The sequence below is a fragment of the Argentina silus genome, assembly GCF_951799395.1.
Source record: "Argentina silus genome assembly, chromosome: 20".
NCBI lineage: Eukaryota > Metazoa > Chordata > Actinopteri > Argentiniformes > Argentinidae > Argentina > Argentina silus.
In genome coordinates this window covers 12,932,885-12,948,329 of record NC_139674.1, presented here as the reverse complement: position 1 = coordinate 12,948,329, position 15,445 = coordinate 12,932,885, and the positions used below count along the sequence as shown (strand labels likewise).

Genomic DNA, 15,445 nt, shown 5'->3' with positions numbered 1-15,445 from the left:
CCTATTCTAAATTACGCACGTACGTTTGAAAGTGTGAGTCACTGTTGTGAATTTCCCAGCAGCCCATTGGCTCAGCCTTGTTGTAAAAATAAAAACAAGGCGTGGCTTTTGAAGAGCAGACCCAATACCCTGGGAACGCACTGTACACTGGGGTTGTGGTTTAGGGTTTACGCACCACGACGGCGTGGGAACCAATGACGAACCTGTTGACTCGACCTGCGTCCCCATTAACTGTAACCAAACCCTTTAAGCTAATCACATTTTAACTAATTCGGAAATTCAATATCGGTTTGCAGGACGGGTGTGGTCCTCTTTAGTCTTTCCCAGAAGTGGTAGCCATGCCGGTTGTTATGGTACAATCTTTAGGTGCCCTACCTATAACTGACCAAGACCAGATACTGATAGAAACATTGTCATTCATTCTCATCGTGCAAGTCAACGAACATGGAACGGTATTTAGTTCATGTTCTATAACGGTACTGATATGGCTGTGCTGATATTTGCGTCTTTCTGTCTTGTCCTTGAGAAACTATTGATTACCTCATCTGAGATATCGGCCTCTACAGAACCCGAGAGACACTCTTACCCTCTCTCTCCTCCTTCCCTTCTCTCTCTCTTTCTCTCTCCCCTCCCCTCCCTCCCTCCCTCCCTCTCTCAGGTGATGAACATGGACGGCGCGGGGCGGAGGATCCTTGTGGAGGACAAGCTGCCTCACATCTTTGGCTTCACTCTCCTGGGCGACTTCATCTATTGGACGGACTGGCAGCGGCGGAGCATCGAGCGTGTTCACAAGCGCACCGCGGAGCGTGAGTTCATCATCGACCAGCTGCCCGACCTGATGGGCCTCAAGGCCACCTACGTCCACCAGACCTTCGGTGAGTGAGACGCACCTTCTTCCAGACGAACAGACACCAGCCCACAAACAAGAGCAAGGATGTTTTTATTTGTCAAGCTCATTATTAAATGCAATTATTTGTTATTATTTTGTATTTGATTTCACCGTTATGTGAACAGGTTGGTCCCATTGAGATGTAGAATCTTTTACAATCTTTTACCTGTCCAAAATAGCAGCACATGCAGTTAGAGACAAACCAACGTTAAACATGGATTCTTGGCTTGGCATGTTTTTCGTAAGGGTTCTGCAAGGCTACGTCACACGTGTTTGTTGTTGGCAATGTAATGTGAAACAGAAGTTTATAATATTAGAAAGTATTCGGTTCTGTTTTTAAAGGTGATGAGTGAGTGGTATGAGGTGAATTTACTCTCTTCTAGCCATGACAGACCCACAGTATGGGCCCTGAATTCTAATGGAGGAACGACTGATGTGTTGGTGAAAGAAGGGCTGATTTCTGTAGACAGTGCAGCCCAGGCTGCCTGGGAAATGGGGATAACAGTGCATTAATATTTAAACACTTCACCTCAGCTGATGCAGGCTGCATCCAGACTGTTGTTCACCCCCCCCCCCCCCCCCACCCCATCTCCTCTCTTTTGCCTCTGAGGTGGTGATTAAGAGAGCCAGAGTGAATTTTTCTCTCCTCTTCTCTCTCCACCCCCCAAGGTACGAACCCCTGTGCAGAGAACAACGGGGGCTGCAGCCACCTGTGTCTGTACAAGCCCCTCGGGGTGCAGTGCGCCTGCCCCATCGGCCTGGAGCTCATAGCGGACATGAGCACCTGCATCGTCCCCGAGGCCTTCCTGCTGTTCTCCCGACACACGGACATCCGCCGCATCTCCCTGGAGACCAACAACAACAACGTGGCCATCCCTCTCACCGGAGTCAAGGAGGCGTCCGCCCTCGACTTTGACGTCACCGACAACCGCATCTACTGGACTGACGTCACACTAAAGGTAACAAAAGGGGGAGGAACGAGGGGTAGAGTGTGAGTGTGTGTAGAGTGTGTAGAGTGTGTGTGTGTGTGTGTGTGTAGAGTGTGTGTGTGTGTGTGTGTGTGTGTGTGTGTGTAGAGTGTGTGTGTGTGTGTAGAGTGTGTGTGTGTGTGTGTGTGTGTGTGTGTGTAGAGTGTGTGTGTGTGTGTGTAGAGTGTGTGTGTGTGTGTGTGTGTAGTGTGTGTGTAGTGTGTGTGTGTGTGTGTGTAGAGTGTGTGTGTGTAGAGTGTGTGTGTGTGTAGAGTGTGTGTGTGTGTAGAGTGTGTGTGTGTAGAGTGTGTGTGTGTGTAGAGTGTGTGTGTGTAGAGTGTGTGTGTAGAGTGTGTGTGTGTGTGTAGAGTGTGTGTGTATGTGCATACTCCTCAGCTCCTCCTGGTTGGCTCACCGCCCACAGCATGGCTCAATAATGGGCTCCCGTGAGACGCCAGCTTGGAAATAATTGATGGCTGATTTCTTTATTTTTTTGCGTTTTCCCTCTCTCCGTATTTTGCTACTCCCCACCTCCTCCTCCTCCTCCCTCGTTTTTTTGTTTTGTTTTTTTATTTATTTATTTTTTTCCCTCTCCAGAGGCACAGACTGAAAGCCATTTCTGTTGTTTCAGCTAAGGGACATAATTATTTTTCAAGAATCCTATTTATAGTTTCCCTTATTTTTTTGGGATGTAGCTGTGGATGGAGTGGGATGGAGAGTGCAGTGCTGTCCAAAGGTTGTGCTTTTAGCTGATGTTTTTGTTTTGCCCTGAAGATATGTTGGCAGAAAAGTACAACACTGAGATGGATCAGTGGAACAGATATTGTGTATCAGATATATCGTGGTGAATGGACCCGTTAGGCTGACCGTGGGGATAAATGAGTTGGTTCAGCGAGGGTATATTTATGAGGTTATGTAATGAGACGTGGGCTTCTATAGCGTCATATGAGCTGTATGTACAGTATCAGATGAGTAATACAAGAGTAAAGCCCTCCTCACAAAGCTTCCTCTCCTCCTCTCTCTGTCACGGCCGCTTGTTACGATGGAATGTGAAGGTGACATGGTGGAAACCTGTCCAGTCTTCTCTCCTTGCAGTGTCTGCAGAGGAAAGGAAAGGTGATGAGGAAAGGAAGCTGTTTGACCGTATTGAACGGAGCCCCCTGTATCTGTGTGAGGGGAGCAGGAGAGGAGCCTGTCCCAAATGAGCATGACCCCGTATCTCAGCTACTGAGCTAAACCACACACACACACACACACACACACACACACACACACACCAGCCATGCAGTTTCAGCTGGCTAATGATTTTCCCCTACATGCTGAGCAGTTTCCCTGCACAGTAGTTCATTCCATCACCTCAGCTCAGGCCGTTGTGATGTGAACAGGCTAACAGGCTCCAGCCCACTGCTGTGGCAGAGGAGGAACAGAATGTTCGGGAAGGGAGTAATGGTTGGTGGTAGGTAGCAGGGCTCCAGTGCAACATGGGAGATGATATATGTCTAAGCAGGTGTAAATAATTCAGAAAGCAGCATTTTCTACCTTCCCTGCCTGCCTGCCTGCCTGCCTGCCTGCCTGTTTAAATGAGCTCTGAGTGTTACCCAGGCACAGAGGTTCTCTCCTTTTCTTCTTTTTTTTGTTTGTTCGCCCCCACCCCCCTCTTTATGTAGCAATTTGGTGGTGGAGATGTAGAACATATCTCCATAAAAGTGTTGTGTTAGATGAGCCATTTTGGAAATGGATGGAGGGAGTCTGTTTACCCGTCATTGAGGGTTTTGTTGTGCAAATGGCGGGGTTGTTGTACATGTTAAATGTATGGATTGTTGTTGTTGATTATTATTTGATGGAAGAGATTCTTGCCATCTTTTATATTTCGTAGCTGTAAAAAAAAGAAAGGAAAAAAAAACTTAGTCCAAGGGGGGGCAGACCACTGACCAGCCTTCTCTCTTCCCTCCTTTCCCCCTCCTGACCAGACCATCAGTCGGGCGTTCATGAACGGCAGTGCCCTGGAGCACGTGGTGGAGTTTGGACTGGACTACCCAGAGGGCATGGCGGTGGACTGGCTGGGCAAGAATCTGTACTGGGCCGACACGGGCACCAACCGCATCGAGGTGGCCAAGCTGGACGGGCAGCACCGGCAGGTCCTGGTATGGAAGGACCTGGACAGCCCCCGAGCCCTGGCGCTGGACCCGGCCGAAGGGTAAGAGCTCGGACCACCCGATGGGTTAGAGATGTTGACAAGACAACGCATTATCAGGGATCTTCTCCAGACAGTAAACACAGGCCTTGTGGTCCCATAGCTATGAGGCTTTTGTAACTAAGCAATGATGTTTTGGGACAATATGAAGGGTGGACTGACGGGTTATATACAAAACAAAGACCCTTTTAATATCTCAGTGGTAGAGAAGAATGAATTTGACTGTCCTCTGATTCCTGAGTGATTATGTTTTCCTGTTTTGAGGCTTTGAGCAATGTTCTCCATTGACCCTCGGCTAGGCCTCGGCCTTGGCAGCCATTTTGTTTTTTTGTTCTAAATTCTGGAACTGTATTTTATGTAGCAGGCCTATTGTTGTTGTATGATTGATTAAGAGTTTACTGAAATGTGTGGTTTATTAGTAGCGTTTATCAGCATAATGTTCTTTTCAAATTCAGTTTAATGGTTATAAATGCCTCGCATTGCACGACTGCAAAGCATTAGGCATTTTTGGTCTCAGACCCAGTAGTGGCCATTATTTTAATAGCAGCAGTTATTCTGTATCAAGTTCTGTTTTGGATTGCGCCAGGCTCTCTTTCCAGCTCACTGTCTCTGTGTCAGTGGTTTTGAGGTGTAAGACGTTTGTCTAATACACTACGTGTACTGCCAGGTCCGCCAAAACGTGACACACACGCACACACGCACGCACACGCACACACGCTCGGACACAAAACGAGTAGCGTGGCAGTTGGATGGAGGCCTTGCAGCTTTCAGCGTAGGGGAAGATTGAAGAGAGGGAGTGAGGGATCAGCCCAGGAGGGAGAGACTTCTCTCACAATGTGGTTCTGTTTTATCCCCCCTCTTCTCCTCTACAGTTTCATGTACTGGACCGAGTGGGGGGGCAAGCCCAAGATCGACCGGGCCGCCATGGATGGAACGGGCCGCATCACCCTGGTGCCCAACGTGGGACGTGCCAACGGGCTCACCATCGACTACGCCGAACGGCGCCTCTACTGGACAGACCTGGACACTACACTGATAGAGTCCTCCAACATGCTAGGTGATTCACCTCTTTGATCTTACTCACTGTGGATGGGTTCTATATGACTGTTTTAGCATCGTGGATGGGTTCTATATGACTGTTTTAACATCGTGGATGGGTTCTATATGACTGTTTTAGCATCGTGGATGGGTTCTATATTGGTACCTAGTCCTCATCACTTCAAAATTGTTTTATAGACATTTTGTCGGACACTAGTGTCCGTATATACAGCCACAATTTAACACCTTTGCCCGAGCAACGATTTCCAGATTATATAGGCTAACAATAATAATAATAATAATGACATTGACTTGCAACCACGAAGAGTGAACTAAGAACCAGTGTCCCCACCATGCTTCTTGGTTTACTTCATATTCAACAGATGGCTAACAGTCATGTGACTGTATCTATTTTTATCTTCCATTTACAATATGTGTATGCATATATGAGCTTTGTGTAGATATCAGATGACAAAAAGTGGAACATGTTCCCAATTAGCTTGTCATGCCTGCCTCTGTGCTGTGTTTGGGTGGATGGGAGGGGGGGGTGGGAGCGATGGGAGCGGGGGTGGGAGCGATGGGAGGGGGATGGGAGCGGGGGGAGGGGGGACTTCAAAAGGGGTGTTAAAGGCCCAGCTGAAACAAAAGCTGGTTTGCACTAATGTTCTTCCAAGTTTTGTCCTGAAGTGTACTTCTAAGGGCTGATGGATGTAAACCAGGCCCCGAAATTCCATACTCGGGAAAACCAAAAAAAAAAAAAAAACTACTGATACTGCTATTAGGCAGACGTTAAGCACACTCTTGCACAGTTCTTGCAACAGTACCAATTTTGTGTGGAGAGAAAATAGCCTCAACCTTGGCGCAGGAAAGAAAACTGCCTTTGCCTGGCAGATGTTTGTGCAAGGTTCTCTCTCCTACTTCTCGCTCTTCTTTTCTCCCTCCCTCCCTCCCTCCCTCCCACTCTCTTCCAAACTAATTGTTCTTTCTCCTCTTCTCGTGTCTGTCTGTGTGTGTGTGTGTGTGTGCGTGTGTGTGTGTGCGCGTCGTGGTCTAGGCCTGGAGCGCGAGGTGATAGCTGACGACCTGCCCCACCCGTTTGGTCTGACCCAGTACCAGGACTACATCTACTGGACGGACTGGAGCCAGCGCAGCATCGAGCGGGCCAACAAGACCAGCGGGCAGAACCGCACCATCATCCAGGGCCACCTGGACTACGTCATGGACATCCTGGTGTTCCACTCGTCACGCCAGGGGGGCTGGAACGCCTGCGCCTCGACCAACGGCCACTGCTCCCACCTGTGTCTGGCTGTGCCAATCAGTAGCTTTGTCTGCGGCTGCCCCGCCCACTTCTCCCTCAACTACGACAACAAGACCTGCAGTGGTGAGGACACACACACACACACAGCTTCTAAGTTATTGAATAGCTGCAGACCGTAACATTTGTGGTACATATGGGATAGGTTTGAACCTTGGTTGAGACTCTTTCACTCCAACACACACTCTCTCTCTCTCTGACACACACTCTCTCTCTCTCTCTCTCTCTCTCTCTCTCTCTGACACACACACACACTCACTCTCTCTCTCTTTCTTCCTTTTCAACTGTGACACCAGGACCTGCATTACTGCAGTCTAAATGTACACTTTCCTCAACTCGATACCGTCTCCCTTTCTCGTCGTGCATGAGCGCAGCACCATTTCACCGCACACTTGGAGACAATATCCCAACGTCATATGAGGGGGTCTGCTATGTGGCCCTCCCTCCCCGTGATATGAAAGACTGTCGGGTGGCACAGCAGGCCAGCCCATCAGTCATCTCTCCACAGCTCGCTGGGAGATTGAAAGCAGTTGTTCCTGAGAGTATGAGACTCAGCAGCGGGGTATTTTCTTTTTAAAGCTCTTGTGGTTCGCTCCTCCGTTGCCAACTTGGCATGCGCCCTGGTAAACTGATGCCCAGTTTAAGCCCGTCTCCCTCCGTCTCTGTGTTTTGACATAGTAAAAACACTTTTTATAATCACCCAGAGGCTCCCTCGGGGAGAGCTGGACTCAGCTAGCCGACTGTAATACCGTGTGTGTGTGTGTGTGCGTGCTGAAAGAAAGAAACCTGCCGGTGCACAGCACATACTAGTAGCGTCTGATGGCGGTATTACTGATGCCGGTGTTACTGATGGCGGTGTTACTGATGGCTCTTCCCTGTTGTTGATTTGAATCCTGGCTTGCTTTTTCTCACAGTACGCAACACATAACTGTTTGGGAAACAATGTTGAGTTAGTGGATAGGATTAGTCGCTCCTCGAATTGTAAAAAATGTGTTTACTTGCAAAACAAAAGGAGCCAATCGTGATTGCATTAAACTGATAATGACCATTGTTGGGCAAACTCGTAATAGACCAGGCGAGGATTAATACTGTGTGGTTATGGCTGGATGTGGAACTGCTGTGGCCTCCCTACTGTGCCCACCCACTACGCTAGGCTGTAGACAAGGACCACATTGAGAATGTACAATGCTTTCATATGTGCTCTGTGCTTTTAACTAAACAATTTTTTTTAACCCCCCCCCCTCCACGAAACTAATCTTATGTTCTTTTTCTCCCCCCCCCCCCCCTTTCCCTCTCTCGTCTGTCTGTCTCTCCCTTCCCCCCTCTCAGCTCCCACGTCCTTCCTCCTGTTCAGCCAGAAGACGGCCATCAACCGTATGGTGATAGATGAGCAGCAAAGCCCAGACATCATCCTGCCCATCCACAGCCTGAGGAACGTGCGGGCCATCGACTACGACCCGCTGGACAAGCAGCTCTACTGGATCGACTCCAAGCAGAACGTCATCCGCCGGGCGCAGGAGGACGGCAACCAGGTAAGCCGCCACGCCACCGCCAGCACGCCACCCACACACACACGCCACCCACACACACAGCCAAACTGTAACCTCTGGTCATTGGAGGGACGGCTAAAGAGCAGATCTGGGTTGAATAGAGGGTTTGCTTGGAGTGCCAGATGGGCGGGGTTTGCACTTTGAAGGACTGTTCCATTCGTGCCAGGCAAGCTCAGTCAAGCGCAGCAAAGTATTTGAAATGATTTGAATACTATTTGAATCCTAGGTCAGGTTAGGAGCGCACACTCGTTTGATTGACAACCTGTTCCTCCTGTCTCCTCAGAGCATGACGGTGGTGTCCAGCTCGGTGGGCGGGCCTAACCTGGGCCTGCAGCCCTTTGACCTCAGCATCGACATCTACAGCCGCTTCATCTACTGGACCAGCGAGGTCACCAACGTCATCAACGTCACGCGCATAGACGGCAGCCGGGTGGGCGTGGTCCTGCGAGGGGAACACGACAAGCCCCGGGCCATCGTGGTCAACCCAGAGAGAGGGTCAGTACCATTGTGCGTGTGTGTGTATACCCGTGCGTACGTGTGTGTGTGTGTATGCCCGTGTGTGTGTGTGTGTGTGTGTGTCCCTTGTGCCTTACCCACACAGCAGTTGTTCAGAGCCCAAACCCCCAGTCAGAGAGCACTCTTGTTGTCAGTGTCGTTTCACGGAAATTTACTAACAAGGAAAGTTGTGTTTTTAATCACTGTGTAATTTGTTCGCCAGTGTTCCTCTTCACCATTCTCTCATTCACACTCATGAATCTCCCGAGCCCATCCATGCAGACCGGAGCCAAGCGACTTGTCTCCAACCGAAATTGCAGGGCTTTGTAAGCCAGACAGTATCTTTAGGTCATTGTGTGGTCTTGCGCAATAAAGTGTGCAGATGTTGGGCTTCCTGTGGACCTAGATAGGGAAAAGCCTGAAATGTCTTCTCCCAAGACTTAAATTATAACATCGTTTATAGGCCGTAAAGGTCCATGTCTCCCTGAGGCTGTCTGTCTGAAATAAAGGCCATATTCACCTTAAACTGACGGGTGTTTAGCACAGGATAACTATGGCTCTGAATGGAACGGCTGACTAGATAGATAAAAATAATTCATTCAGACAATGATGTTCCAAGTCTAGCTCTTGTATTTAAAAAAAACAACAACAAAAAAAACAATCACAATGGAACAGTGTGAAATGATTTAGTTGTAAAATAACTACGATGTTCTGTGTCTCATTAACCATAATGCTCTTGTTCCCTAGTCCCCTGAGCCTGTGTTGTTGATGTTCTCTGTCTCTTTTACCCAAAATGCAATTGTTCCCCATTCCCCTGAGCCTGTGTTGTTGATGTTCTCTGTCTCTTTCACCCGAAATGCATTTGTTCCCCATTCCCCTGAGCCTGTGGTGCTGATACCTCTGTCTCCTCCACAGGTACATGTACTTCACCAACCTGCAGGAGCGCTCTCCTAAGATCGAGCGGGCGGCTCTGGACGGGACCGAGCGAGAGGTTCTGTTCTTCAGCGGCCTGGGCAAACCTGTAGCGTTGGCCATCGACAACGAGGTGGGCAAGCTGTTCTGGGTGGACTCGGACCTGCGTCGCATTGAGAGCAGCGACCTCTCCGGTGAGTCCGCTAGGGGGTCCGTCAGCCCCGCTATGAGCCCCAAAGCACACCCCTGCTTCACCTGTGTTTTAGTTGGACTGAGACTGAAATGTACTATAGACTATATATGGCCTCTATGTACTATAGACTATATATGGCCTCTATGTACTATATATGGCGGGCTATAAACCAAAGAGAGGTGCTGGTTTCTTTTGGCCGATTGTCACAGACTCTGTGGAAAGTCTTGGATTGACGTACTAATGTTGAACAATGTTTGTATATTTCAAAACTGATATTTATGGGTGAATTAAAACTTGACGGTCGAGTTCTTGCACCTTTTAGGGGCATGTTTATTGTCAGAATAACACACGGCAAAGTGAAATATTTACTTAGGGCTTTTTTTTCCCAGGGCGACTCCTCACTGATGTCTTTTGTATTGGGTTCTGGCGGGGCTGGAAATGTATGCTAAAGCTGACATAAATCTGGACGGGGGGGTTTGACACCATAAGGAGGGAAGCAGGGAGCAAATGTGCGAACCATGGCAGGGGCAGGCCGCGTCTTATAGGACACGGGGGAGCATTGTGCCTGGTGAGGAGGACTTGGCCCGGAGCCCTGCGCTCAGCACATTCCGACGATTCTCTGGTGCCCCACGCAGGCCGAAAGGAATTCAAACCATCTGTACGAGCCTTGGGAAAAAAAAAAGAGAGGGGGAGGGGGGGGGGGGGGGTGGGAGTTTGGGGGCTGCAAAGCAAACAGAGCCCTATCAGACAGAGAGAATTCCTCCTTCTCAAGATCCTCTCAGGTCTTTTAGGGGGGATATGGGGGGGGTGGTCGACTTTTTGACGCGCAAATCCAGCGGCCCTCCCTCCCACCTCGTCCATCATCTGCAGGGTTAGCAGCGTGTAGCCTGTTCCCTTGGCTAATTTTAGACGGATGAGGGTCTCGGGGCCCGAGTGCTGCCATTGACCTCCTCTGGCAGACGCCTGTGCCCTCCTCAGGGAGCTCTGGGGGAGTCTGGACAAAGGCAACAATTACTCCAGTCCTTGGAGGAAAGCTGGGGTAAACCTCGGTATCTGGGGGGTGGATCAGTGTGGACTGAAACATCTCCAGTATGGTGTAGGGCAGGACTTGTGTCAGGCCATGTCCCTGTACTTCTGAATCCAATTAGAGGACATGTTCATGTTTTCATTTAGATTTCGGCCATCTTTGGTTGTTGTTCGTTGTTTTCATAGTGATCTTGTCTTTTGGGACCTCATTGCAATGTACATAGAGGGTGCACCATTCGTTGCCTATAAGTATCCTACCAGTCACCAACGTGATCACATGTGGTCTGGACAGGCCTTCAGCACATTTTAGTGATTTTTATTTTTTATTTATTTAAAAAAAAAAAAAAAAAAAAAAACTTTACCCACTTCTGTGTCTCATTAGGCAGTTACACAAGCACGTGTTTCATTGCTAAACCGTAAAAATCTCTCCCCTTTTTGAGAAGTCTTGACTCTTGAGAAGTCTTGTCCAAGTCGATCTCTTCAGCCAAAAGCCTTGTTGTTGTTCTCGTGGCGTACGTGTAACGTTGTGCTGTGTGCCCTGGCCTCCCTGCTTGTACCACCGCCCCCTTACTGCTCCTCCTCCCTCACTCCTAAGTTTACCGCCCTTTCCGTTCCCTCAGTTCCTGACCCTTCTGCCCTTCCGCTTTCTTTCTTTCTTTCTTTTTTTTTCCTTTTTTTTTTCTCTCTTTTTTTTTTTATATCCCTTCCCCCTTTTACCAGGAGCCAACCGGATTGTGATCGAGGACTCCAACATCCTGCAGCCGGTGGGGCTGACGGTGTTCGGGAACCACCTGTACTGGATTGACCGGCAGCAGCAGATGATCGAGCGCATCGACAAGACGACGCGGGAGGGCCGCACCAAGATCCAGGCCCGCATCGCCTCGCTCAGCGACATCCACGCCGTCCATGAGCTTGACATGAGGGAGTACAGTAAGTCGTCCGTCCCCCTTCCCCCCCTTTCCCCTTCACCTCAGTCTCTCCCTGCGTCCTGCATTCTCCATCCTTCTCCCTGGAGCGTACACCTGTCCACTCTCCGACACACGTGGGCTGCTACACCAGTCATAGGCTTTTAACTCATTTCGTGTCAAGGGTGAATAAAGTCACGCAAATTGTCAAGATTCTAGAGTGACTTTGTTCACCAAAAATGCATAAATGACGATGCTTCATTTTGTAGCCAAAGTATTATAGCCACCAACTGTATTATAGCCACCAACTGCCAAAGTATTATAGCGAGGTAATTACCGCACGTGGCACTGTAGGTGGTGAGTGTTCCCAGTTCTTTGGCAGTTGGTGAGTTGTATAGGGTGAATGGGCAAGTTTAAACTCCAGGAGTTTAAACTCCAGGGAACAGCTTTGTGTAACCGCCCCTCCGTGTGTCTCCTCAGGCAAGCACCCCTGCACCTGGGACAACGGAGGCTGCTCCCACATCTGCATCGTCAAGGGAGACGGAACCACGCGCTGCTCCTGCCCTGTCCACCTGGTGCTGCTGCAGGACGAGCTCTCCTGTGGAGGTAAGCCCCGTCCGTCACATCACACCGCCCAACGGGGTTCTCACGCGGTCTCGCTACTCCCGCCTCTGACGGTATAGTGTCCAATCGGCTCGTCGTGTGTCCAGCAAAGTTCCAATCTCGCCCTTTCTCTCTGCCTGCACAGCATACTGTAGTGGAGGTTCATTTGAACAGATAGGTTTAAGGTGATGGTCTCCTAACCCCTCCCCAAACGCCCACCCTCCCCCGCTCACCTCTCTCTTAACCCCTCCCCTCCAGAGCCTCCCACGTGCTCTCCAGAGCAGTTCTCGTGCACGTCCGGCGAGGTGGACTGCATCCCTCAGGCGTGGCGCTGCGACGGCTACCCGGAGTGTGACGACAGCAGCGACGAGCACGACTGCCCCGTGTGCTCGGACTCGGAGTTCCAGTGTGACAGCAGGCAGTGTGTGGACTTCAGCCTGCGCTGCAACGGAGAGGCCAACTGTCAAGACCGCTCCGACGAGAACAAGTGTGAAGGTAGGCGCATGGACCACACACACACACACACATTCACACACACAGTTCAGTTTACTATTATTCAGTAATAATAATCGTATAAAGCTTGTATTTACTCATACAAGTAGAATAGCTGAGATTAAAGCGGTGTGTTGCTGGTTTCAGTGCGCTGTCCGCCTGACCAGTTCAGCTGCTCCAACGGCCAGTGCATCGGGAAGCACAAGAAGTGTGACCACAACATGGACTGCACTGACAACTCAGACGAGCTCGGCTGCTGTAAGTCAACGCCCATGTGATACGCATCTGAATGTGAATTAAGCTAACAGTTATTTTCTAGGCACCAACGTCGTTCATTTATTTGTTTTTTGTATTTGACAGAGACCATATGCAATTTAAAAACATACATTCCAGAAGCTGAAATCAATTAATTGTACCAGATATAGTTTAACAGCAATTTTTTCCATTTCTTCTAAAGTCTATTCAATTTATTTTAATAGTAACATTACAGTGAGTCAAATAATGACAGGAATAGTAATAAATAAAAAGACAAACAAGAGAAACATCTAACCCATGTCATCATTCTGCCTCCCAGACCCGACAGAGGAGCCCTCCCCCCAGCCCACCAACACCATTGGCTCCATCGTCGGCGTTGTCATGGCGCTGTTCGTGGTGGGCGCGGTGTACTTCGTGTGCCAGCGTGTGCTGTGTCCGCAGATGAAGGACGACGGGGAGACGGTCACCAACGACTTTGTGGTCCACGGGCCGTCCTCGGTGCCTCTGGGATACGTGCCACACCCCAGCTCCCTCTCCGGATCGCTGCCAGGTACGGAACACGGAACACGGAACACACACCTCTTCCTGGCTCATCGGTCCCGATTGGTCACTTTAGTCAGTTGGAAGGGAAGATTGCAAACTGTTTGTTTTTGGTATTAGAGGGCAGTACCACAAAGACTGATGTTTAGATTTGAATTTGTGCTTTCAGTTTTAGTATGATATCTGCTTGGACTTCTCCTGTTATTGGTGTCTTCCACCCGACCAGTAGTATGTAGGCATTGAGACCTCTTCCTCATTCTGCTCCACAGGCATGTCCCGGGGGAAGTCTGTGATTGGCTCTCTCAGCATCATGGGCGGGAGCAGCGGCCCTCCGTACGACCGCGCCCATGTCACAGGAGCCTCGTCCAGCAGCTCCTCCAGTACCAAGGGCACTTACTTCCCTCCAGTAAGATATATATAGATATATATACACAGTACCAGTCAAAAGTTTGGACACACCTTGCCAAGAGTGTGCAAAGCTGTCATCAAAGCAAAAGGTGGCTACTTTATAAAATATAAAACCTATTCTGGTGTGTTTAACACTTTTGTTTACTACATAATTCCATATGTGTTCCTTCATAGTTTTGATGTCTTCAATATTAATTTACAATGTAGAAAATAATAAAAAATAAAATAAAGAAAAACCATTGAATGAGAAGGTGTGTCCAAACTTTTGACTGGTACTGTATACACATACACACACTTCCAGCATTATTGTATGGAACATGTTGCCTTCACGATTCATTCCCACCACGATTTCAAACTGAGCATTCTAGCTGTGAGTTTATGTTCCACCTCGTCAAACCTGTCATGTCCTTTTTAACGGTTGTACCGATGTGGAGATGCCATCGTTATGTCTTTACTTAACCACGCTCGTCTGTGTTTTTATGAAATCTCACACTCTCCTAACGAGAACAAGAAAGGTCTGCCAGCTTGTGGAACGATATCCAGTGCCAGGCTGCCTGGATCCACTTTCCCGTATTTCAGTGATTAAAAGTACATGCCAAGTAAAAAGCAATCGGTGGGTGAAATCTTATTCTCTCTCTCTCTCTCTCTCTGTGTCCTCTAGATCCTGAACCCTCCCCCGTCCCCTGCCACTGTCCGTTCCCAGTACACCATGGAGTTTGGCTACTCATCCAACAGTCCCTCCACTCACCGCTCCTACAGGTAAAACACACAAACACACACCCTCCTAGACAGCTTGTTGTGAGCAGTGGAGGGAGGAGTGGTGTTCTATTTTTAACTGTGTTTATTTGAGCACAAAAAAGACAGGTGAAAGACAAAACCCAAAAGGGCGTATTATGGGCCAACCCAGTGGAGGTAGAAAACGGAGGACGGGCTCATTGTAAGGCATGGAACGGAATGTGTTCGATACCATTCCTCATTCCATTCCGTGCATTACAATGAGCCCATTGTCCGATTTCTACCTCCACCAGCCTCCCCTGGTCCCAGTATAATGGTATTGTGTAGAGACAGGTCCTGTCATAGAAGCTGACTTTGAATCAGTAAAGAGGTGTGCCTTCACTTCTGGGTCCACACAAACATTCCACATTTAATTTTCTCCATCTGGATTTTTTTTTTAGTAATTATTATAAATTCAGTGTTCAATGAAATGCTTACATTCCTAATTTACACTCCTAATTTCTTGGATTGTTTATTCTAGCCAGTATCTTCGAACATGGTCTGGTAACTTTACCATTTTAAAAGTCACAATGGTCGCTCTTCACGAATACGAGTCGTAACATAATGTGGAGATTAGTGTGGGAAGTTGTTGAATTGTTGGATATAAGTTGTATAAATCTCCACTGGTACAATGCCTATGGCGATAATTTGTGAGGAAGTGGACACAGGAAGTATGTGAGCTCCTCGGTCCTAGTCTGTGCCTCTGGTCTACTAAGCCTGTCTTGAATTGGTGTAAACACAGAGGCCAGGGTTTGAAACCTTCAGTTACATCAGGCTAGTATCTCAGATGTGCATTAGAGGAGAGGCTTACCGTCAAGAGGGAAACCATTCCGTTTTCCATGCATTTTCCTTGGAGAATAACAGAGGAATACCTCTGGTTTGGAAATG

The 15,445-nt window shown here is 48.7% G+C and overlaps 1 protein-coding gene across 1 annotated transcript in view; it reads left to right on the top strand.

The window, feature by feature from the left end:
- lrp6 (low density lipoprotein receptor-related protein 6) overlaps window positions 1-15,445 on the top strand; it is a 47,542-nt gene that overhangs the window by 27,703 nt on the left and 4,394 nt on the right. Inside the window, exons 8-22 of the mRNA XM_083692338.1 lie at window positions 659-875; window positions 1,559-1,848; window positions 3,828-4,054; window positions 4,924-5,108; window positions 6,144-6,470; window positions 7,734-7,936; window positions 8,238-8,449; window positions 9,365-9,555; window positions 11,301-11,510; window positions 11,966-12,091; window positions 12,347-12,583; window positions 12,728-12,838; window positions 13,155-13,385; window positions 13,645-13,781; window positions 14,445-14,542. Of these exons, the coding sequence (XP_083548464.1) occupies window positions 659-875; window positions 1,559-1,848; window positions 3,828-4,054; window positions 4,924-5,108; window positions 6,144-6,470; window positions 7,734-7,936; window positions 8,238-8,449; window positions 9,365-9,555; window positions 11,301-11,510; window positions 11,966-12,091; window positions 12,347-12,583; window positions 12,728-12,838; window positions 13,155-13,385; window positions 13,645-13,781; window positions 14,445-14,542 (3,002 nt within the window). The remainder of the gene's footprint in view (window positions 1-658; window positions 876-1,558; window positions 1,849-3,827; window positions 4,055-4,923; window positions 5,109-6,143; window positions 6,471-7,733; window positions 7,937-8,237; window positions 8,450-9,364; window positions 9,556-11,300; window positions 11,511-11,965; window positions 12,092-12,346; window positions 12,584-12,727; window positions 12,839-13,154; window positions 13,386-13,644; window positions 13,782-14,444; window positions 14,543-15,445) is intronic.